The following is a 22,271-nucleotide window of genomic DNA, read 5'->3' on the forward strand; positions in this document are numbered from 1 at the left end:
TGGCTACAGCAAGATGAATAGGAGGAAGAGGAGAAAGAAAAAGGGGAGAAGGCCTAGGAGAAGAGAAAAAAGGATGCACAATCGGAGGGAGGGAAGGAACAAAACCCGTTCGTCAACAGCTCATTTTTTTTTCCTCAGGGGAGGTAATAGAGGTGCCTCTAGGAAAGGGGTGGGGAAAGAGGAGGGAGGAGAAGAAGAAGAGGGGGAGGAGGAGGATGTGAGGCTGGGTGAGCCCTGCTGATAGTGTTGGCACACCCTCCCTGTACCACAGCACATTCTTGCACAAAGACCCAGAGACTCAAAGGCCAACTTGAGAGACGGAGAAGCTGTGGAGGAACTGGAGACGGACCGAGTAAAGCCATGGTGAGCCTTTCAGTCCACAGGTCAAAGAAACTCTTCTTGGCGTTGTGGAGGCAGGTTGGCATTAAGGGGGCATTAAGCAATCCATGCCAATTTTTGTTCTATAAATGGTAGGAGCCCCCAAATTGTCTAAGGACTTAAAAAAAAGTGACCTTAGAACTTCTCCTCTCAGATGTGCTGATTTCTTCACTTCTCAATTGTCTCTGAAGACTTACTACTCAAATGAGTATGTTTGCAATGGCTACCTGAAAAATGATATGCTTCTGAAACTAGGGTTTTAAAATATGCAGAAAAATGCATGGACCCATCATTTTAGTTGTTCAAAATGTATTGCTTTTTATTTGGCACCAAGATGTTTTCCCTTTCCTATTGCCTCTTTGGTTATCTATTTCTTTTAGCTATTTGAGGCATTGGCCCATGGTGATCTAATATAAAAGAGTATGGAAGCATCATTTGTATGTTAAGCACCAAAGAACACTTTCAAATAAATGCACACCAAATGTTAAATAGTTTGATTTAAAAGCTGAACAGAATAGCAGGTACAAAAATGACTTTAATCTAGGAAAACATCAGAGCAGTAGAGATGAACAGCTTGAGGCTGGAGTAGGAAACAAATTGTTTCCCAAAAAACTGTGTACCAGTTTGGAAGGAATTTTATGTTTATTTTATTTTTTGCCCATGTTTGAGAATTATCTTTCCTGGACCAGCGTAGCAGAAATTTATGTTCTAGTCTCAATTGTTAGAAAATGACATCAAAGTGCTCTAAATATAAGGCTTACCTGAATATCTTTTTGTATTTTGTTGGCAGATATTTCCATGGAGATGTCAGAGTGTTCCGAGGGGCTTCTGGACTCTCTGCAGATTGTGGTTCTGGACAGGGCTCTGCTGTGGTATGCTATGACATTTGTACCTTGCCAAGCCGTTGTAACTTCTGTTCATTGTTCTTTAGTCTCCTCTGAGATTATGTACTTGCAGGGACAATTATTAGGTCGTCCGCTCTGAACTATCATTTCATTGAACACATCTATTTTCTTCCTCTTGGCAAAATACAAATCCTGAAAAATCCCACAGGTGTCTTTATATCAGGCTGGTTTAAAGTTAATTTAAAAAATCTAATAAGGAACTCCTAATTGAAACTAATTATTTAACATTCTGTTTTGTCTGAATATTGTGAAGAATGTAGTTTCTGTCTTTTTTTTTGTAGTTTCTGTCTTTACAGTGAGTTCCACCAGCTGGGCACTGGTGACTCATGCCTGTAATCCCAGTTACTCAAGAGTCTGACAGCTGAGGATCATGATTCAAAGTCAGCCCTGCACTACTTTATGAATAGAGGACACAGAAATGTTAAGTGATGGACAGGCACTAAGAAAGTGCAATTGCAAAAGCACACTGGTCAAATTTCATTTGAAAGAATTTTGAGGAGGACACAAATTTGGTGAAAACAAATCTAGAAAACCCATTAAATGTGTGTAAAATCACGCCATGTGTAAGAGCATTCTATGCTTATGTCAGAAGGTCTAGGCCCTCCTTCCAATTGGCAAACAACTGTGCAGACTGGAATGTGCCCAAGATGGTCACTTAGTCTTGTTGGGGCATTTAGTTCCTCATTCGAATTGGCTGATCTCAGCTTGGAAGAGTATTGTCGGCTGTAACATTATGTGAGCCAATATATTTTATGCTGATGTCTTTCAGATTTCTTAGCATATCACAGGACTGACGGTTGGACTTACCATTATTCTGAGAAACCTATGACCTGGGCAAATGCTAGAAAGTTCTGCCAAAAGGATTACACAGATTTGGTTGCCATTCAAAATAAGGGAGAGATTGAGTACCTGGAACAGACACTGCCCTTCAGCAAATCTTACTACTGGATAGGAATCCGGAAGATTGGAAAAACATGGACATGGGTAGGAACCAACAAGTCACTCACTGAAGAAGCAGAGAACTGGGGCGCTGGGGAGCCCAACAACAAGAAATCCAAGGAAGACTGCGTGGAGATCTATATCAAGAGAGAAAGAGACTCGGGAAAGTGGAATGATGATGCCTGCCACAAATGGAAGACAGCCCTCTGCTACACAGGTGGGCCAAGACCAGAACCCTAAGCTACCTCAGGAAGACCTAAGTTAGAATAATCAGACCATCCAAGTCACTATATCCTAAAAAAATATCCCAGCTCTCAAAATAAGCTTGAATTATGTACATTCTGGGCATTTTTTAGTGTGTAAAATGCTAGTCCTTATACTCAGCGACTCTATTCCCATATCAAGATGATCAGGCAAATAGGTAGGAAGTAGAGAAAAGCCATACCCCTGGTGACTGACAGAAAAGGAGTGGATGTTGAGAGCTTTCTCATTGTGAAGCAGGGTTCTGGTTGCTGGATTCTTAGCACCCCCTCAACAATTCTGTACAACACATTGCAGTACTTTTTAGTTGATGGAAATTCCTGTAAAAACCATTACAACAATTCAAGTCTACTCAGGACTTTTCCAAACCCTATTTTAACAATGATGTGGAGTTACTTTGGCTTCTAGCTATTAGGATTCCACTCCTTTTTAAAGCATGGACTTTTTACATTTAGTAGTTTCTGTAAATATATGGATTGCTAAGCAGAATGCAGAAAGAACTGAAGTTAAACCATCATTTAACGTGCTTATCACACCTAAAACAAGTAATGTCAAAGGTTTTCGTGCATTCTCCTAAGTTTTCCCATATAGACCGTTATTATCAGTAACTTCACACTAAAAGCAAATACATGTCTATGGCTCTTTGGTTAGTATATTCCATAAATGAAAAACACATAGCCTGAAGTTTTTTTCCATGTATTTTTTTATTGTAATTAATAGAAGGGTTACATTATATTTACCAGATAGAAGGTGCATTACTTCACAAACATTGGTACCCTTTCTCATGTCTTGGTCCCCATTTCCCTCCCCCCAACACCGCCCCTCATGTTGTTTTCCCCCTTTTATTACAAACAAAAAGGATATGAAATAAAGAAGCCTGCTAAAAATGGTTTAACATGGAGAGAGAAAAAAATAAATAGAGCTAAGCTGGGTACTGGTGGCTCATAGTTGTAATCCAAGCTAACTCAGGAGGCCAAGATCTGAGGTTCAAGGCCAGCCTGGACAGGAAAGCTATTAGACTTTTATCCCCAATTAATCACCAGAGAACTGGAACTGGAACTGTGGCTCAAAGTGATGGAGCCCTAGCCTTGAGCACAAAAGCTCAGGGCCAGTATCTAAGCCTGAGTTCAAGCCCTATGACAAACAAAAGAAGGCAGGGCAGGGGGAAGGGGCTAAGAATTCTAAAAGGGATATATGTGACCAGAAAACATTATATGCCTATATGAAGTTAAACTATATGATGGAAATGCTGTGACTATATAAACTTTTCCTAATTATCAAAGTCCTCTCATTGAAATATAAGGAAATAACTAGGAATAACTCTTTTAAACAGCTGTGTTCTGACCTCCTTACAGCTTCTTGCCAGCCACAGTCATGCAGTGGCCATGGAGAATGCATAGAAACCATCAATAATTACACATGTAACTGCGATGCGGGATACTATGGGCCCGAGTGCCAGTTTGGTAAGCCCCTTTCCTTTCTTTGTTTCTTCATATAATGTTGCACAGTTAATCATGTATGGTAGTTGACTGGGACAAACTGATACTAGCCATTCTGAGAAATAGGAAGTTTTTGTTTTGTTTTTTAGAAATAGGAAGTTTTGATCCAAAAGTTGTACTTGCACTCTGCTGCTGCTTCCCCATGAAGATTTCATGAGTCAGCATGAATTTTCAATTCATTTCACAAGTGGTTTTTCTGTTTTGTTTTGTTCTGGAGTACCACAAGGAGCAAGGTGTTGAGTTAAAAACCCATGCAAATTACAGTAAGGATTCAGACAAGGGCTAAGTGTGTGTCAGACTGAGATTCTGCCATTGACCATTAGGAGGTACTCTTGTTCACTGACAGGCAAGTCCTGACAGGCCAGGGCAAATAGGAAAGCTCTTAATGGTTCATGCTCTAGGTCAGAGAAAAATAACACCTTTATTTGGGCTGGGTGCTTCAGGAGAAGGCATACCAAATATAGATCTTGCCTTCAGAGCATGTACATTTAATAAGAGGAAATTATCTATGCTCATAATTGAGTTTGAAGGAAAGCAAGACAAACACGGGTATACTTGTAGAGACTGTAGAATGTGGGGAAAAGGAACCTGTCTGTCCTTTTCTAGTGTGTCATTTAAGGCAAATGTCTTAGGAAAAACACATGAGAGAGCCTCCTAGGGGAACACAAGCAAAAAGGAGAAAAGAATGAACAAGAATCTTAAAGTCATTCAGAGCTATGGTGATGGAAATAGAATGCACTGATTTAGACTTGGACCCAGTCAACCAGCACAATAGATATAACATTCTTCAAATGATATTGGTCAAGTTTCAAAAGTGTGGAGTATCTGATTCATAAAATAGAAAACCAATGCTTTTGTGACAATGCTTTTAAGGCCTTTTGGCTACAATAGACTTAAGTGTCAATCAGTTAAGATTTCATACTTTAACACTTAACTTCACAGTCCTGAATCCCACCTAATACTTTATCTCCAATGTAGAACTCTAGTGTTTAGTCTTTGAATCACTGGCTATCCTAGTTCACTGGGCACTGGAGTCCCATTTTGCGTATTGGGGGGTTGCTTTCAATCATCTCATTTTCTGGTTCTCTTAACTATGAATATTTCTCCTAGGTTCCTCCACAGATGCTTTTGATGGTGATTTAGATGCTTATTTTATTTCTCATCTTCTGTCTTTAGTCTATTGTTCTTTTGACTCTACATATTCACCTCTTCTCAAACTTCCTGACTCTTGAGAATTCACCTATTTTTGAGACCTTTCAATAGATCTCCAGTCCTGAATATCACATATATTAAAGACATCCTTGGATATGTCCATAAGACTTCAAAGTCTAGCCAGCTTGCCTTTTTCTTTTTTTTTTTTCAGATTCATTACATGAAACCAATTTTTACATGGGCATTCTGTAGTGAGTTTTACTCATCTCCCCCCATTACCAACATGTATTACTTATCATTGCTTCCATTCTTCTCCTGCTTGTCAATGCTCCTGCCAGTGTGCTCTTGAGCTTTCTCCCAATTTATTACAGTAGTTTTTAACAGGATCTCCACAACCTTAATTCAGTTCCACCCACATATATTACTCATTCTACTGGCTGACTGATTAATTAAAATATGTCATACATCTGTGACCACTGAATTTGCCTCTGGCATTTGTCTTACCAACTTAAATCTAAGTTCATCAAGATCTAGAGTAGTGTTCGATATATACTCAAGTAAACCAATGAAGAAGCCAAGTGCTTAGTCGTAGCTCCTATCTTCCTAACTATACCTCATATCATGCATTTCCTCCTCTTGCCTTCTGACAATCTCAAGATATGTACAGTTCTCCACTACCCACATTGGCTTTGTATCTCCTTGACTTTGCTCATGTCTTCTCTCTCATTATACACATGACTAACTGTCTATTCAGCTTTAGGATATGACTCAGAGAATATTTGTTTCAGGGCTATTTCTTTTAATGTGTCTGTCAAGTGCCAAAGCTAGTGTTCAAATCCATCAGGTCTTCTTAACACCCCCAAGTAACACTGTTTCTTTCTTATTGAAGTGGTCCAGTGTGAACCTTTGAGGGCTCCAGAACTGGGTACCATGGACTGTACTCACCCTTTGGGAAACTTCAGCTTCCACTCACAGTGTGCCTTCCACTGCACTGAGGGAACGGTCTTGATTGGGGCTGGAGAGACAAGTTGTGGACCGTTGGGAAACTGGTCATCTCTGGAACCAATCTGTCAAGGTGAGAAACTTTACACTAGAAGCTATATTGAGATAGTTCTAAGTAAATGGAAAGAGAAAGCACCAAGTTCTGATATTCTATGTTCCACTCTTTCCACATAGTTTTTTTCTCATTTCTCTCAGGCTCTGTTCTCTTATTCTGTCTCTCCTGGTATTCTTCAATCTTCTGAGCAAGGTCAGCATGACGATTCACATTTAAGAAAGCCAAGAGAATAGCTGTGTTTTCCCAAATGGCATGTAGGGCCTATTTTTCTTTTTGCCAATCCTGGGCTTTTAGTTCAGGGCCTGAGCACTGTCCCTGGGCTTTCTCAAGGCTAGAGCTCTACCACTTGAGCCACAGCACCACTTCTGGCTTTTCTAGGTATGTGATACTGAGGAATCGAATTAGGGGTCTTCATGCATGCTAGGCAAGCACTCTACCACTAGATCAAACTCCTGGCTAGGGCCTATTTTTGATTTCCTAGTCTTCAGTGGATCTTTTATGCTACCAGTCAGATTAGGAAAATAAATATAGTTTCTGGAAAGGGTTCTTAGAATCAGAATAGCTTAAGTTCTGGAAGAAGGTTGAACTGAAGAGAGTGAAAATAGAACTGATGATTCCAAAATGTCTGCTTTCTCTTCTTCTAAAGAAGTCTGATTATGGAGATTCAAACTTTTTTAATTTGTTTTTTTGTTTGTTTGTTTTTCTATATACCATAGCATAAATAATAAACACTTGGTGAGCCTCCACTGAAATTTAGATCCTATCCTCTCAATAACACTCATTTAATGTGGTACCCTATTTAACACTAGCCAGTTTCCTTGGGGTGGGGATGGGGGGGAAAGAGACCCTTCCTGATTGTTTTGTTTGGTATGTTCTCCTGGTATTCGGGTATGCTTAGGGGCTCTGCTGTGAGAGTTATCTCTATCTTCCCTACATTCTCCCTTAGCCTATTCTGGGTTTAAAATTTCTCTCTACATACTAACAAAGATTATAACAGGAAGGCTAACTGATCTGTGATCAAGCTGTTTTACCACCCATGCTCTGCTCTACAATTTTGATTGACGGCATTGAATTAGTATCATTCCCACACAAACTCTATGGAGTTTATACAGTTGTCATATTCTTCTTCCATAGATGAAGAAACAGAAGTTGAAGGGTTTAGGTAGGTTTGGTTAAAGATGTGTGATTATGGAGGCATAGGTAGGACTCGGGTCCATCAGGTTCTGTTAACCTTCTCAACACTGTTTCTTTCTTATTGAAGTAGTCCAGTGTGAGCCTTTGAGGGCTCCAGAACTGGGTACCATGGACTGTACTCACCCTTTGGGAAACTTCAGCTTCCGCTCACAGTGTGCCTTCCACTGCACTGAGGGAACGGTCTTGATTGGGGCTGGAGAGACAAGTTGTGGACCATTGGGAAACTGGTCATCTCTGGAACCAATCTGTCAAGGTGAGAAATTTCACATTAGAAATTGTATTGTGATACAAGACAATGTATGAGAAAATGCAGATGAGAAGTTTGTATATTCTCTGGAGCACAATCTAGCTTAACTTGTTTGCATTGTGCTGTTATGCTTTTATTTTTAAGGGTTTAAGTTATTCATTTAAGTTATTTATCTATTATGTGGTACTGAGGAATTGGGGCCTGATACATGCTACACAAGCATTCTACAACTAGCCACATTCCCAGCCCCAAAGAGGTTTATTAAAATTAAAAGGAAACATCCCAAACAAACAACCACCAAATTCCTCTTGGCTATCTTACCCTGTGAAAGATAATTTATAACAATACAGTGTGGAATTACTGTATTTTTTGTTTTCTCAATGCCATGGCATAAATAATGAATACTTGGTAAACCTCCACTGAATTTTTGATCCTATCCTCTCAATAACACTCATTTTATGTGGTGCCCTAATTAACATTAACCAGTTTGCTTGTGGTGGGGGAAGCAGCCCTTCCTGGATGTGTCATTTTGATATATTCTTACACTCTTCTTTTATTTTCCCTCTTGTGTAAACTCTTAGGAGAATAGTAACTATTATGAAAAACAAAAGAACCACCTCAATGATTTTTTCAATGGGAATTCAGTAGATTCTTCTTTCTTTTATCTGCCAAAATAATTCATACATTGGAAAAAACATGATTTATAGGTCCTTATGAAGTTTTGATTATGTTTTCTTCATGTATGCTCTTGCTTCACAAGTTTATGTCTCAAAAGAAATGCCAACATTCTTTTCTTTTCTCTTTTTTTTTTTTTGCCAGTCCTGGGGCCTGAACTCAGGGGGCCTGAGCATTGTCCTTGGGCTTTCTCAAGGCTAGCGCTCTACCACTTGATCCATAGTACCATTCCAGCTTTTCTATGTATGTGGTACTGAGGAATTGAACCTGGGTCTTCTTGCATGGTAGGCAAGCATTCTCCCACTAGGCCAAACTCCCAGCTCCAGAAATGTCAGAATTCTTCATTGAAACCATAGAGCTAATTTGACCCATCAGCTGAATGGAACTAATCTTGGGCTTGCTTCAGAGACAAGATAATTTTCAAGACTGCTTTGATAGGTTTTACAATGGATAAGCAAGTGGAAAATTTCCCCCAATCTCTGGACATAATTCAGGTGCACTCTTGAAGGAGGATGTGCAGCTGCCACTTCCAGGGGAGCTGGGAATCACTAGGCTGAGGCCACAGACTAAACAGGGAATAGGCTCCCGGTTGTGCTGCGCCTTCTTGCCCTCCTCCCTGACCCATGACTCACTTCATTGTCAAGAAAATGAAACATGAAAGCATTATCAGAAGTCATTTCAACAAGTTGGGAATTTTTCAGCTCACCTGGGAAATGACTTTCCTTTTTTCCCCCTGAAATTATATTAGGCTTTTCTAGCTCTTCTCTGTTTCAGAGCAAGACCAGGGAGCTAGACACGACGGTGACTACCTTTTGCTAAGATTTTTTTTTTTTTTTGCCAGTCTTGGGCTTGAGCTCAGGGCCTAAGCACTGTCCTTGGATTTTTTCAAGGCTAGAGCTAGAGCTCTACCACTTGAGCCTCAGCACCACTTCCGGCTTTTTTCTATGTATGTGGACTGAGGAATCAAACTCGGGTCTTCGTGCATGCTAGGCAAGCACTCTACCACTAGGCCAAACTCTCAGCCCCTTTGCTAAGATTTTAAAACATGTCCTCAAGGACCCGGGAATCTGAGAGCTGAGATTAAGTTTCCAGCAAAGACTGGTGAAGTCTTGGCTCTTGACTAATGGTGGGCTTTCCACCAATACCAATTTCCCTTTGTCAAACAGTAAATTAGGCATCAAGTAAATTCTTATTGGGAGACATGAGAAGGAAATAAGTCAACTCTCAAAGGTTAGACAAAGGAACTAATGTTCTGGTCTCATGCTCTTATTCTATTGATTTCTCTTTCAGAAACAGACAGGAGCTTCTCATCCATCAAGGAAGGTGACTATAATCCCCTCTTCATTCCAGTGGCAGTCATGGTCACTGCTTTCGCTGGACTGACATTTATAATTTGGTTGGCAAGGCGATTGAGAAAAGGTATGTGAGTTTAAGTTCTTGTGAAAATGAAACAACTTTAAAGAGGAAAAAAAATAAAAAGAAAGAAAACCCACAGGAAACTCGGAGTACATCAACGGAAGCAGGTGCCAAGCTATGTGTTTTATGGATTTTAGTGTCTGCAGACACGCTCAGTAAAACACCTTCAGTAACAGATGACAGGTGATGTTTGATTTTCATTAGGCAAACCTTTTGTTTGTTTTTTTTAAATGCCTATTATCTTGAAGGCATCTACAAGAGTAATAGCAGCCAAATTAGGCATTCTAATAGTTTTTGGCCTTAAAATATTCTGAAAGAAAGAACACATGATTTCTATCCTTCGAAAGGCTATGTGATGATCAGCGCCAGTTGTTCATGCTTGTAATCCTAGCTACACAGAAGGCCTGAGATCTAAGGATCGTGGTTCAAGCCAGCCCAGACAGGAGACTCACTGCCACTCGTATCTCCAATAAACCACCAAAAAACATCCTCCTTTCCTTCTGAGTGTGTCCATGCCTTAAGGTGGGACAGCAGTAGCATTCTTTAGCATACCTTGGATTTTCACTATCATGTTTGGTCCAACTCATGAGACAGAACCATTCAAAGCTGTAAAATTCACTGAGATTGGGCAGCTTTTGTGGGACTCCTATTTTAAGGAGAAGATCATGGATGATCTCAAAGCATGGCTAACCAATCCCTCTGTATCATCTTCCTGTGGTACTAATTGATTGCCATTTAATTTCCCTTCCATTAAATTAGTATATATTTTGTTCACTGAATATGATGTATGTAAAAGTTCCCCCACCCGTATGTTCTGGAAAAATGCAGGAATATTATTTACCTAGTCCATAAAGGCCTTCCTCTAGGATTTAATCTTTCATTCAACTACAAAATCTGGAAGTGCTAGATTACCTTTCTAGCCAATCTAGAAAGACAATGGAGAAGCCACTGAAGATGAGCAAGAATTTTACCAACTGTAATCTAACCACACTGAGCAGTGAAAATGTCTGCACTGCCTCTGAGAGAAATTTCATCATAGAGTACTAAGTACTTAAAAATAACTTCACTAATGTGAAAGAAGAATGGCACTTCTTTCTTACCATTGATTTGTTTTTCTTTCCATTGACCCCAGATTTCCTTGGGTGATTATGGCAGAACTCAGAGAATGGAGACCACAGTGGGCAATTACATATTAATTACATATTGCGATAAGCTATCACAATAACTTCAAAGATTTTGGGGCTGAAAGGAAAACTTTATAAGGAAAATATTTATTGTAGATTCATACCCTTTCATAAGCAGTTGTAGCATCAACAGACAGAGTTGAAGACATATATTTAGTGAAGTCTTGCAGCCTACGGCTGTTTGAGTAAGAAAAGAAGTAAGGTTGTTTTTAATTTTTTTTTACCTTGGAGTCATTTCTGTACAAGATCTCAAACTGATAACCTAAAAAGTGACATGCCCCTGCTGTGGGAATCAGTGTGGGGCAAACAGGAAACAGATAACGGGCACTTGGGCTACTTACAGTTATGCCAGCAATGTGAACAGATGCCCCAAACATCACTGACTGCAGCAGGAAACTCGAGGTCACTACAGTGCCATATTTAAATAATCTTCATATGTGAAGAGACATCTACCAGTATTGCCAGATTTCAAGTGAACTGGCTTTGTGTTCAAAAAATTCTACTTGTACTTGGTTCTTTAAAACATGAACAACATTTTTCCTATAGACACAATGTCAGAAATGGTCCTAGGGCCCCAGACTAAAAACTCCTATTGAGGGGCAGGGAGTTTGGTCTAGTGGTTAAAGTGCTTGCCTAGCATGCATGAAGATCCGGGTTCGATTCCTTGGTACCACATACATAGAAAAAAAGCTGGAAGTGGTGCTGAGGCTCAAGTGGTAGAGCTCTAGCCTTGAGAAAGTCCAAAGACAGTGCTCAGGCCCTGAGCTAGAGCCTAGGACTGGCAAAAAAACAAAACAAACAAACAAACAAAAAAACTACTGAGTTAGTTGATGCATTTTATAAAGATAAAGGGGAAAAGTAATAAACTTGTAAATATATGGTATACCTCTGTTCTGAGAATTTTTTCTAATTTTTTGCTGCTGATCCTGAGGCTTAAACTCAAGGCCTGGGTACTAGCCTCGAGGTTTTTTTTTTCATTTATTTGTTTGTTTGTTGTTTTTGTTTTTCTCTACCCCTTGAGCCACTGCTTCACTTCCAGATGTGCGTGCGTGCGTGCGTGCGTGTGTGTGTGTGTGTGTGTGTGTGTGTGTGTGTGTGATTAATTAGAGATAAGAGTCTCATGAACTTATCTGCTTGGGATGTTTTCAAACCGAGATCCTCAGCATCATGAGTAGCCAGGATTATGGGTGTGAGTGATTGGCAATCAGCTGTTCTGAGAACTGTATAGGCATATTGGGTTCAGAAAGCTGGAGGAGGGGACCGGGGGATAATTTGGTGCATGGTAATGCCTGACCACTTGGTCATTCCTTAGATGAATCTTCAGAACCTGGCTTTAGCATGCCTACCACAGCAATCATGGCATCAGACCTTGATTTCCCAGGCTAAGAATAAGGGAGAGTTCCAGAAACATATTCTCCTGGTCATAAGTTTGACCAGAAGCATCTTGATTAGTTACTACCATTGGCTCTGTGTGGTAAAAGAGGAAACTGAGGCAATGATATTCTAGGCCATTTGTAAAACAGCATGCACCTTGTCTTCAGAGTCATAAAATTAGCTCCCCACACCTTTGGTTAGAAGAATTTTACACTTGAACCAACACACAAGGTCCACATAGGTATGAAACTGAACACATGCTCCCTTGGTTCCCTTTTCTTCAAGAAGAAACCTCCACAGTAGGAACAGAGTTTTGCTTATGCATTCTTATGGGTTTTGTTATTCCTAAAAGAAGCTGTTTCTATGAAGATAAACGTGTATCTTTTGTGTACTTGGTTCATGCAATCAGCGGGTTGGATTTTGGCTGGAAGTTTTTATGCAGCAATTTCTAACACTAAAGCATTAAAACAGAAATCAAGTGCTAAGTGCTAGGTTCTGGCCCAAATGGAAACATACTTCCTTTTGTCTACCAAGTGACAAAGGCACCCCTAACCATCGCCTTTACCTGATGAGGAAATTGTGACTTACAAAAGATAAGCAGCTTGTTGAAAGACGGACCCAGGGTACAGGTGTCAAATAGGATTGTCATTTGAGTGGGAGTTCATTTTTCAGCTGTGGAAATAATTCTTTCTCCTTAAAGAGCTTTTTCTGCTTTTTTCCTTCTGTATTTTTTTCCTGTAGACCCTAATTCTTCAGCTCATTTTTGAATGTACTTAATATTCTCTTTTCAAAATGGATGTAAATTTACAAAATTCATTCAAAATGGCCAACTGACTGAAAAAGCAAGAGAAAGAAAGACAAATTTTAGGGGCTAATTCAGATCCCCTTACATATAGATGAGTATACATTGAACACATGAATATTTCAAAAGATAAATGAATGGGTTCAAACCACCTTTCTCCCTTATTTTAAAATGAAATTACCGGCTTTTCACTAATTGCATCTCTCTATTTTCTTTTGTATTTCTAGGCAAGAAATCTCAGGAAAGGTAAGTTTTGTCAGCAAGGAATTTCCATATGTGTTCTTTCCCTACTTCCTTAATTTGCTTCCTATTATAGCTAGAAACCTTAATCCCAAAGTAGATGCAATTAATTGAGTTCACAAAGGGAAGGGCTCATTAAAGGAGAGTTTCCAGTACTTTCAAGAAATTTCAAGTATGTTCCTAAATTTTCTTTGAGCATTAAAGGCATTCTGCTGTATTATTTCATGGACTAGCTGAAAATACATACAGGACCTATACATGTTAACCAAGAAGCATTTAATTTATTGAGAATGTATCCCAGATTACAAGAAAGCATATCCTTGGGTCTTTCAATGCCTAATACAAAAAGATAAAGCACTGGCTTCCAGCAGTGTAGAAGCTGTGGGAAGCATGCCTTCTAACTACAATCCATCTCCCCCCAAAAAGCACTTTAAAAAAGTTTGGCCTTGAAATCCAAATTCTTTAATTGGAGAAATAATGCAGAGTGTTGAGACAGAATGTATACACATAAAAGTACCAGATCCATCTGACAGAAATGAAGATGGGAAAATAGTTTGGTTTGGTGACTTGCTTTGAAACTTAAGGGAGTTTAAATAAAAAGAACTATGGAGACAAGACTTTGGTGATGTGCTGAATACCCAACTAGATAACTGTGCTCCTTGGAAAGAAGTGAGATGCTTTCTGGAGAGGGTGAGTACATGTTTGGACAACCATCTTGCTAACCACAGTTGTTACTGAGAAGATCTTAGTTGGGTGGGCTGTAGCTCAGAGTGAGAGGAACAGAGAAACTGAGGACAGATGGGGCAGGAAAGCCATCTCTTGGCCACATGAGAGAGTATAGTAAGCCTGTCTTATTTATATGCTTATTATGTATGTTTTTGATCAAGCACAGTTGTAATTTTTAAAAAATCACAAGAAACCTCAAAAACAACAAAAAAATAAATTCCTGCATTACACAGCTCAGTTGCTGTAATGAAGCTCTCAGTCAGTCCCATGTCATCACCAGCTGTGTTGACATTGTATGTTCTGCTGGATGGTTCCTCGCCTTTAATTCTGTGAAAATGTCTCTCCCAAAACAAATGATGCTCCTTCTCCCCCAAGAGGGTAAAGGTTCATATGCTTAATTGAAGTATAATAAAGTCAAACAGTGAAATTGAACCAAGCACTCAGTACAGTACTGAATTCTATGCATCCTGACCATTGATTTTCCTCAATGGTCGTCTCCTCAGAATCACACATCCACCTGCTCACATCAAGGGTCTACACTATAGGCCGTATTCAAGTACTGTGTAATATCATCTATGTGGTGTGCATCTATGCATGTGAGGATCTTCATGCATAGCAGTATGGCAGATATGCAAGGTGGGTGATCCAGAAGCAGTTGAAATTAGGATAAAGTGGATGGTGCCTACCTAGAGAAACTGCAGTGAAGATGGGCTCTACCTAATTGGAAGATAGAGAGGGGGGAGACAGGGAGGAAGGGAGAGGAGAGGAGAGGAGAGGAGAGGAGAGGAGAGGAGAGGAGAGGGGAGAGAGAGAGAGAGAGAGAGAGAGAGAAAGAGAGAGACAGACAGACAGACAGACATAGAGAGAGACAGAGATAGAGAGAGAGACAGAGACAGAGAGACAGAGAGAGAGACAGAGACAGAGAGAACGCAAGGGAAGGAGGGGAGGAAGGGGAAAAAGGAGGGAAAATGCTATCAAAGAAGTTTCCATGGTAGTAATGTTCTTTACTGTTAAGTAGAGACTATGAAAGAATGGGACATTTTGGAGGTCAAGATCATGCATTTAGGTTAGTTCATGTTGAACTTTCGGAGTCAGTAATCTATCCAGCTATTCAGTCTGTTAGGTCTGTCCATAGTACAGGGCCTACCTTGGAACAGAAGGTATGAATTTCAGGAGATAATGTCCTTTTCAGGAGTGGGTACAAATCATTTAGAGTGTAAGTGTAAGAATGGAAGAGGACCTGGGAGAGGGTAGGAGGCACAGGCACATCAACATCCTTAGGTAAGGAAAAGAACAGGAGATGGCCAGAGAGGCAGAAGCTAGATGAGGAAGAGTGTGGGGTCATGGGGAATGACAAATGATAAGGAAAGAAGGAAATGGAAAATAGCCTCAGATGTAGCCAGGTAGTCATAGTAAGTTTCCACTGGATGCAATGAAGGAATCAGCAAGGACTCATGTTGTCACTGCAGAAAGCATGACAGAAGTCAGATGGTAAAACGTTGAAAATTTACAGAGGATGAGAAAGCGCAGCCAGAATGTGGAGTGTTCTACATGTCTAGCTCAGAAGTAGAGTGGTGGGAATAACTGGACACCAGACAGCGTATGGGCTCTTTCCATTCTATTTTATTACCTCTTCTTCACTATAATTATATAGATGAAGTCCTTGAAAGAAATGAGTCTATTTGGGGGAAAGGCTGGCCTCCATACCTCCCTGTAGAAAACTACACGATGCAAAGCGTTATTCCATGCTCCTACCCACTGAGTGAAAATTCACCCCAAGGTGTTTTCTGGCCATGGGAGCTACTTGCTCTGATTGTTACAAGATAGAAGCAAAAAGAATTATGACCCTTAAAAAAAGATGGAATCAGCTCAATTCATCTTTTTAGATGCCTTTAAAGGAACAGGAAAAGATGCTGTCTGGAAGAATATTAGCATGAATTTAATTACCATGTTAGACAAATTGCCATAATATGATTAATGGCCTATTGATTTTTACAATGAATCAGTTTATACTTGATTACTGATCACCTCTACGTTTGAGAACTCAAGGCTCTTGACTACTAGATTACACTTATAAGTTCCAGAAGCCTGCTTTGTCAGATAACGTGAATTTTTTATTGTTGCTGTTTTACACCAAACCTTCGTGTTACTGAGGTTTCTGAGGAAGGGAGGGGTAGCAGAAATAGAGTGTCTTTCTAGAACAAGCTAAGGCATGATGAAATACTATCACACTAAATTCTACATGTTAATTTTTTAAGCCCTTGTGCTAGTTCTCATTCCTATTCATTTTTGGCTGGTGAATGGATGGCTGGGTATTTGTGGTTTTGATTCTTGGTGGTTATTTTGAATTTTGCAAACTGGTTCTTCTGTTTGTCACCTCATTTGCTTCTAGTATCTAAATTCCACCTGGGTAAAAGTTACACCCAAGATACACAGGAAGATATGATGCCAACCTCAGAGCAGGGTACATGTGAGATTCTACTTTCAGAAACTTTTTTTAAGCTCTAAATGGGCAAACAGGTTTGCAGCTGCCGAACTGTGGTTTACCCTGACAGTTCATCACAAGACCATAATATCTCGTTTTAGGCTCGAAAGTGCTAAGACAGCAAACTTGATTCTCCTTCATCCTTCCCAAGAATGAGACAATTGTAACATACAGAAAAGGCATATTTGTCATGGAACAAAATTTGTCACTGCCTCACTAAATTATATCCTAGAAGCATTAGGCATTCAGAACTAATATCATTTCTTTCATTAGTTTTGATTTTCTCTGATTTCACTTTCCATTTGAAGACACTGTCTCCTACTTCTTCAGTTTGTCACTGTTCAAAATCAATATACATTATATTCAAAAATCAATAGAGCTGAGAATAAGTACTATATCATAGATATTTCTCCAACAGTGGCTATGGGCTTGAGAGCCTCTTGGAGATTGAAAATCCCTGACACCAATCAGACCTTTTGAATCAGAGTGTGAATTTAAACATACATTTTCCGAATGGTAGAACATGAAAATGTGAGAAGTACCAGTGTGGGAGTCTCTTCCTATTTGCCTTAGGATATTGTATGTCCTGTCCAAAATTTCTAGTAAAACACCCCCCTACTTCTAACACATGACTTTCATGACAAACATTTTAAGCTTGCAATTTGCTCCATTATCACCTTTGGGAAATGCTTATTTTACTGCTAACACTTTTTGTGTTTGCAAGTTTGAATGTTTTTTTTTAAGTGCATTAGCTTAATTTAAAATCTCTTGTTTCTCTTTTAGGATGAATGATCCATACTAGTTTGTCCATGAACTAGAAAAATTCGTGAGCTACTACAAAAATGAGAAATGACTTTGAATCTTTCCACAAAGAGTTTTGATAGTGACATCTCCTAAAGATGAAGGTTTTTTTTTTTCCTTCAGTGCACCTGGGAGGATTTCTTCATGCTCGACGTCCCCTTCTGCTCCCATTTAGACCTTTATCCATTCTCCTGCTCACAACCCACAATTGGTAGTTACACAGCTCCATTGTTCATTACCTTCTTTTGCCAGTCCTGGAGCTTGAACGCAGAGCCTGAGCACTGTCCTTGGGCTTACTTCCAGGCCAGCACTCTACCACTTGAGCCACAGCCCCAGTTCTAACTCTTTTCAGTGTATGCAGTACCAAGGAATCAAACCCAGAGCGTCATGCATGCTAAGCAAGCACTCGACCACTAGCAGTTTTCTTGTACATAAAGCTTTACTTCCTCTGTCTTTACTGCCTGCTTTCATGAAATACCCTTGGGAAAGTTCATAAACTTTATGTAATCCATGATTTCCAATTCCAAAGAACTAAGGGATTGTGCTAAAGTTGAAAAGTCCTATTTGCCCTGTAGCCATCCTATTTAAACCATTTGTAACTTCCCCATCTCCCCTTCTCAGTTGTATAATTTCCACAGATATCATCCTGTTAGCACCAAATAAAGGAGAATACTGAAAACTAGCCTGTATTGTGAGTTTATGACCATTGTGTTATTAGTACACAAACATTATTTTAATGTTACTGCAAGTGACATCTCTGACATGCAGAAGACTTAAAACAGGTGGATTCCTTAATTTATACCACAATGTTTCTCTTCCCTTATCCCCCAAACCTTGTATCCCCCTATCCAGATTATGTAGATTATTAATATTCATAGAGTTAAAGTCCTATGACTGACCAAAAAAATCAATGCCTAGATTGTTAACATTCATGTCAGATGCTCTCCCATCCTCAACAAATCTTTCACAACTAGATCTTAAGTCCATGGCAGCCTCTTTTCTCTAGCTCTCCACTGCAAGGTGGTTTGTAACATGTCATTTTGCATTTAAATACAGCCCAATCTATTACTATAAAAGCATCATAATATTTTTCTTGTTGCTATGATATTTCTTTAGAGCAGAGATTATTCCAGATCTCCAGAGCATCTAGATTATTGTTTGACATTCAAAAATGCATGTTCATGGGGCCGGGATTTTGGCCTAGTGGTAGAGTGCTTGCCTAGCATGCACGAAGACCCGGATTCAATTCCTCGGTACCCCACATACATAGCAAAAAGCCGGAAGTGGTGCTGAGGCTCAAGTGGTAGAGCTCTAGCCTTGAGAAAGCCCAAGGACAGTGCTCAAGCCCTGAGCCTAAGCCCAGGACTGGAAAAAAAAAATGCATGTTCAGGGCTGGGAGTTTGGCCTAGTGGTAGAGTGCTTGCCTAGCATGCATGAAGACCCGGGGTTCAATTCTGCTGTACCACATACATAGAAAAAAGCAGGAAGTGGTGCTGAGGCTCAAGTGTTAGAGCTCCAAGAACAGTGCTCAAGCCCTGAGCTCAAGCCCAGAACTGACAAAAAAAGAAAAATGCATGTTCAAATAAACCAGAGGGAGAATATCATGTATGGATAATCTACATTTTAGCCGAACTTACTCTCTCTACTGCATGTACTGACCTGCACAGATGTTCACTTAGTGCTAAGAACTACATTCTTATGAAAAATAGGACACTATCAGAAACTACTTGGAAATAGTACCCCGCTTTGTGGCTAATACAGCTTTGTGAATTTTATGACAGTAACTTTTGGTACTATTGAAGTCTGATCTCAGGGCTTAGGCTGTATCACTTTAGCCATGCTTCTAGATAAAGTTTTTGTCTGGGCTAGTTTTTTGAATCATAATACTGATCTTAGATATCCAATTATTTATGAGAATGATAATTTTGATAAACCAAATTACATTTTATACCATTAAGTCAGTCACTTCAGTTTTCCTATTACAGCAAAAGGCAATTGCTAAAAACAAACCAACAACAGCAACCATGGAAACAAACCCTGCATCTTGTGTATTGAGTGGGACGTGACATTCACGATAGGTAGCTTAGGGTACACTCCCCAGAGCTGCACACAAACAACTTGCATGGTCACAGTAAGTGCTCACAGCCTTGAGGACAAAGGTGGGTTTGGATAGGATGCCATGGCCACGGATTGTAAATAGAGACTACTTTTGAAGTATGAAATATATGTAGATTTAAAAAAAAACATAGCTGCACATTCAATCCCCAAAGCTAGTATGTGAACGTATGAGTTGTGTCATGCTACATCACTGCAATAAAAATGTATGATGTGAAATTCTCCAAAGAACTTATAATTAACCTCTTAGTTTCTTTGTCTATATAAAACAAAAAGGAGCCTGGTGCTGGAGCCTCATGCCTGTAAACCTAGCTACTCAGGAGCTTGAGCTTTGAGGATCACAGCTCAAAGTCTGTGAAACTCTTATCTCCAATTAGCCACCAAGAAGCTGAAAGTGGAGCTATGGTTCAAGTGGTAGAGTGTCAGCCTTGAGCACAAAAGCTTGGGAACAGAGCCCAAGACCTGAGTTTAAGCCCCAAAAGAGAGACAGAGACAGAGACAGAAACAGATAGAGACAGAGAGAGAAAGAGTGAGAGATTGACCTGTTTACCTTAGAAAGTTATGATCCTGTGTCTAATATGAAATTGTTTTGTTCACTGAAACAAAATGTAGTTTTTGTCACCATCCAAATCTGCCTTTCATGCTTTCTTAGCAGAAAATACGGAAGGTTTTTCAAGGGATAGAGCAGAAGTATCTCTGAGTCTGTCAGACATACTGGCTTAAGAGAGAAACAGGGATGAAAATGATATAGAATAGCTTCAAACTCCAGACTAAATCTTATGAAGTTTATACAACACGTTCTGAGAAAACTTGAACAAGTGAGGACAGGATCACAACAGAAATCTGAGATTAGGAGTTGGGCAAAAATGGAAGCAGGGACACTCATTAAGGTAACTATTCAGACAAGAAGATTCCACTGTGAAACATCATGAAGCCTTTGCCTCTGACTAGTTGGGGCAGGGGAAGGGAGCATTTCAGGGAGTGGACCAAAGCATTCAGAAAGGAAAAAAAAAAAACATCAAACAAAGAATCTGGTTAAATATGGCTTATGCAAATGTTACTTTTTCAAAGATCTTGAAGGAAAGTCCCTCCTTTGTTATTTTTCCTCTGCATGAACTTCTCTCCTTTATTCTTAATATAGGATCCACTCAAGGATATTTATGAAATGTCTGTACATTCAAAGACAAGCAGAAAAAACTGTGAATGGGAAAAAACTTCAGACTGAAAAATGCTCTTAGATATGAGATCAATTCTGACCCATTAAAAGAAAGTAATCTGAATTTAGTTTCTGAAGTGGAATTTCCATAAGAGACCCTGATAAAGACTGGCTAGTATGCAAGGACTCTCTGAAAACCTCTGTCCATTGGGTTCGCATTTGTCTGTGTGACTGGTTTCATGTTGATTTAGAGAAGACTGGCAGAATGCGTATTTGATGATGGTATGGCTCACACAACTATACTTGCTTTTGAAACATTCTATGAAAATTAGAGAATCAGTATCTCCTTGAAAACTACATATTCACAGCAATTGTTTCCAAATTTTTCTACTATGATAAATACTTTTTAACATTAAAAAACTTGAAAGGTGGGGCCGGGAGTTTGGCCTATTGGTAGAGTACTTGCCTAGCATGCACAAAGACCCAGGTTCAATTCCTCAGTCCCACATACATAGAAAAAAGCCAGAAGTGGTGCTGTGGCTCAAGTGGTAGAGCTCTAGCCTTGAGAAAGCCCAAGGACAGTGTTCATGCCCTGAGCTGAAGCCCAGGACTGGCAAAACAAAATTAAATTAAAAAAAACTTGAAAGGTAGTAGTTACATTTTACAACCCAGTTTTTGAGAAAAATACAGGAACTAGGTACCTGGTCATGCCATGCTCTGTGATTTCTCAGAGACTTCTTTCCTATTGCATAAATGAAATCTTATGTTAGACAGAGCTGATTCCATAGTAGAGAAAAATTAACAAATGAGTTGGTCAGTAGCAAATGAATTGCTCAGGGTATTTTTTTTTTTTTGCCCATAACTAGCACTCTATCACTTGTATTACATCTCTACTTCCTGGTTTGGGGTGTTTTTTTGCTATTTCATTGGAGATAGGATTCTTGAGGATTTTTTTATTTTTTTTTCCCCCAGTCCTGGGCTTGAGCTCAGGGCTTGAGCACTGTCCTTGGACTTTCTCAAGGCTAGCATTTTACCACTTGAGCCTCAGCACCACTTCTGGTTTTTTGGTACATGTGTGGGGTACCGAGGAATCGAACCCAGGTATTCGTGCATGCTAGGCAAGCACTCTACCACTAGGCCAAACTCCTGGCCCGAGGATTTTTTTATTAACATTGATTTTTACATCATATTTCAAATGACAAGTTTAACAAACAAGTGTTCAAGAAGGGAATCTCTATATACAATCACTGGGACTTAGTTTTTAGAACTTAATCAAAATTAGGCTAAGGGTTTGTATGTCATAGAAGCATATTAATTTATGAAATAAAACATTATGTCTATAGAGTCATAGGTTTTTATGTCTATATAGTTATGTTTATATTTTGGAGGATTTTTTTTTATAATAGGCTAGCTCTGAACCATAATCCTCACAGCTTAGCTCCTGAAGTAGCTAGGATTATGGTTTGAGCCCCAGCACCCAGTTTCCATAAGGATTGTATCTCTTCTCTTCCACTTTTTAACATACTTCTTCAGTCACTCCGGTTGTAATATTGTTGTCTATTCTTTTCTATTAATCCTTTTTGTGTGAGGAACTTGTGATAGGCAATTCCATTCAGCTATCTTGTTGTTACTATTATTAATAGAAAAATGATCATAGATTAGGTG

General features: G+C 39.5%; 1 protein-coding gene across 1 annotated transcript; it reads left to right on the forward strand.

Annotated features, from left to right (window-relative positions):
• The first annotated feature begins 217 nt into the window (after window positions 1-217).
• Sell (selectin L) lies at window positions 218-18,017 on the forward strand. Its single transcript, XM_090340489.1, has 9 exons — window positions 218-363; window positions 1,169-1,250; window positions 2,053-2,439; window positions 3,839-3,946; window positions 6,024-6,209; window positions 7,453-7,638; window positions 9,598-9,726; window positions 13,311-13,329; window positions 17,318-18,017. Exons 1-9 carry the CDS (start codon window positions 361-363, stop codon window positions 17,334-17,336), a joined length of 1,119 nt encoding a protein of 372 aa, XP_090196615.1. The 5' UTR covers window positions 218-360; the 3' UTR covers window positions 17,337-18,017.
• The last annotated feature ends 4,254 nt before the right edge of the window (window positions 18,018-22,271 follow it).

The sequence above is a fragment of the Megascapheus bottae genome, chromosome 10 (assembly GCF_031878675.1).
Source record: "Megascapheus bottae isolate mThoBot1 chromosome 10, mThoBot2.hap1, whole genome shotgun sequence".
Lineage (NCBI taxonomy): Eukaryota > Metazoa > Chordata > Mammalia > Rodentia > Geomyidae > Megascapheus > Megascapheus bottae.

Coding starts and splice junctions, on each gene's coding strand:
- Sell (XM_090340489.1), top strand. Junction 6,210..7,452: donor TCTGGAACCAATCTGTCAAG/GTGAGAAACTTT, acceptor TTCTTATTGAAG/TAGTCCAGTGTGAGCCTTTG. Junction 7,639..9,597: donor TCTGGAACCAATCTGTCAAG/GTGAGAAATTTC, acceptor TTTCTCTTTCAG/AAACAGACAGGAGCTTCTCA.